At 26.9% G+C, this 3,087-nt stretch overlaps 1 protein-coding gene across 1 annotated transcript in view; it reads left to right on the forward strand.

Annotated features, from left to right (window-relative positions):
* The window catches only part of LOC106687956 (metallo-beta-lactamase domain-containing protein 1), a 7,872-nt gene extending 5,725 nt beyond the window's left edge, over window positions 1-2,147 (forward strand). Inside the window, exon 6 of the mRNA XM_014432157.2 lies at window positions 1,739-2,147. Within this exon, the coding sequence (XP_014287643.1) occupies window positions 1,739-1,844 (106 nt within the window). The 3' untranslated portion in view covers window positions 1,845-2,147. The remainder of the gene's footprint in view (window positions 1-1,738) is intronic.
* The last annotated feature ends 940 nt before the right edge of the window (window positions 2,148-3,087 follow it).

The following is a 3,087-nucleotide window of genomic DNA, read 5'->3' on the forward strand; positions in this document are numbered from 1 at the left end:
GAACGACGCATATAAGTCTATTCATGATGATTTGTCAGAGTATACTGAAACAAATAAAAAAAAAATTTTGATTACAATTTAATTTTTTGTGTTACTTTTTACAATTTAAAGTTCTATCTAGCTTACAAAAACACCTTTTATTATGGTTGTTAGAAATTTCGAATTTGAGTTTTTGACAGAAATACACGTTTTGAGGTCGCCTGAATCTAAATAACAAAACTCCCAAATGGTCTGTGTCTGTGTGTGAACAGCCTCACCCAAAAATGGTACATATTTGAAGGATATGGCAGTAATCTTTAAGGTGTATATATGTGAAGGATATGGCAGTAATCTTTAAGGTGTATATATGTGAAGGATATGGCAGTAATCTTTTTATTAAAATCGACAAACTGAAAATGCTACTTTATAGAATCACTTTTACACATTTTTTTCAATTTTCTCCAAAACAGCTTTAATGGTATAGATTAAAATTGGTTAATCAATGTGCAATAAAGTGGCTTTAATTCCAGGGCAGTAATTAAATTAAAGTACTGATTAAAATAGACTAACAGGGCTTTCAATGTTGTCAGTACTAAATAATGGATGAATACTAAATATTTTATTAAAAAATAGATAACTAAAGGAGAAAAAAAGGAAACATAAGAGACCAGCCTATCACTACCGATTGCTAGCATATGTTTATGACCATAATCTTATAAAATAACTGAAGAAAATTAATAAATGGTACTCCTTTTAGGAATTTTCTAATATAATATATTTTAATTAAAGTATATAATTAATCAATAAATAAAATATGAATAAATAATTTCATTTGTTGCAAATCAGTTGAACTAACAAAATCAACCAATAATAGCGATTGGTCTGTCCCTCTGCCTCCTCTAGTCAGTCACATAGTTAATTACTTAGTACATAATTATGTACCATTATTGATATATCTGCTATGTACCTCATTTATTTGATGAATAACTATCAACAGATATTGTGTGTTGTGATATAGTTAATAATTTGTTATTAATGATTTTGAAGGTCAGAAAGAGTTAGCTATAGGTACAGGGGCATAATTTTTTTTTTTTATAATGTTTCTTGAGGCATAATACTTCTTATTTTCTATTTTTTTAATTATCATTATTTTATATTATAGAGATATAATTTTTTTATTTTTTACAGTTAGACAAATATTTGTATATGTACATATAATTTAATTTTTCGTTAGAATTTTTTGTTTATGTATTATATTTACAGCAGCTTAAGTGATCATCAGATAAAAAAGAGAGGCGTGCATGTTCTGTTTTTGTCGGATCTACAGTTTTTTCTTAATACATCACTGATTGCACTCCACCATCTCGTTCATTATACTCTAAAATATGGTTTGATTACCTCTTCTTATGACTTATGTTCAAAGGGAACCTTTGGATATACTTCATTGAGAAAAAACAATGAACACAATGAAGCCTAAAAACTAAAATAAAAGTGTATTATTTGATTTAATTATTTTTAATAAAATCTTAAGACCTAATTTGAATTAGAAATTATTGAAATATAATTAACTGCAGTAAAATTAAAACATTTACAATTGTGGAATTAAGTTAATTTGTCAACTAGGGTAAAGATCCATATAACCTAGACATTTGGATTTCATCACAAAGTATTCTTTATATTTATCTGTAAATTTCTTTTTCTAATTTAAATCCAAAATAACTATCATACAGTACAAATTAATGGCTTTTTTCACCTTTAGGGAACCTTTCCAACCAGATAAAGAACTGATGTCTCAGCTTGGTATATTCGGAACTCCCTCTCCCCCAGACCAGACAGAAACACAGAAAATGGATTTCTCTTGTTAAGATTAATAATAGTAACTAAACTTCCTCTATACATTTTCATATAAAATTAAGAAAAACTTTTTTTAAATCGTTCAATTATGTGAACCTTATCCTTCTTCAAACTAATATCTGAAGCTGCAAATTTAAAAAGTAATTCACTGAAAATTAATTAAATTCAAATAATATTGTGGGTTGCTTGGCCTAAAATAAAAGTAAGTAGACCAAATGTATGTATAAGTTTCTTCCTTTTAAAAAAAAAAAAAAATAATATAATTTATTTCCTGGTGTGTATTTATCAACTGTACTTGTTATGTTTTATTAGATGTCATATCTAAATAAATTTTATGTTTATTTTGTTTAATAAATCCCTTTATGTATTCTTCCAGAAAAAGAAAGGGTATTATACTATACACATATACACAGAGTGTTTCAAGATTAAGCATCTTAACAGAAAATGTAAATTAAGGATCTCAAAACAAAAAAAAAATTACCTTTGAAGGTATGTCCATTAACGTTTTGTTTAGGAGATTTATGTCTAAATATTTTCTTTGTTATTAATCATTAAGGTTATATTAAATAAATTATTACGTGTTTCATCTACATTATAATTGAAAAATAAACATTAACATTCATTACAATCCAGTGCTGTTTGGTAACTGCTCTGTGGAAGAAAAATGCTGAACCTGTCTTAATGGTCAAGGTTATCACTTGAAAAAACATTTGGTATGAATTTTAATGTTTATAATACATTAATGAAGCAGGTGGAACAGATAATAATTTGTCCAATATAACCTTAACAATTATTAACAAAGAAAATATTTAGATAGGAATATATCCAAAGGAAACGTTAACGAGCATACCTTCAAAGGGTATTTTATTCTTCTTTTGAGATCCTTAATTTGTATTTTCTGTTAAGACACTTAACCCTGAAACACCTTGTATAAATCCTACAGTTTTTCAACTTATTCCAGCTATAACAACAAGTTAGAATGTTGGCTCGACACATTAAACCACTTTGGTCATTCTCCATAAATCAATATGAATCATTCTCCAAGTTTGGTGATATTTCAGTAACATACATTTTAAAGAATAAGCTGAGGCTGGGCTTTACTTGTCAATGGTACCAGTTTCTTTCACAGTAAACCTTAAAAAAGATTGTGGGCATATTTTCAGCATTATTTCAAGTATTATATATATTATAAAATTCAACTTATGAAACATAACTTAAATTTTATATGGAACACGATAATCACTTGGACAAAAA

This window comes from Halyomorpha halys, unplaced genomic scaffold, assembly GCF_000696795.3.
Source record: "Halyomorpha halys isolate HHAL.00 unplaced genomic scaffold, Hhal_1.1 Scaffold1034.1, whole genome shotgun sequence".
Taxonomy (NCBI): domain Eukaryota; kingdom Metazoa; phylum Arthropoda; class Insecta; order Hemiptera; family Pentatomidae; genus Halyomorpha; species Halyomorpha halys.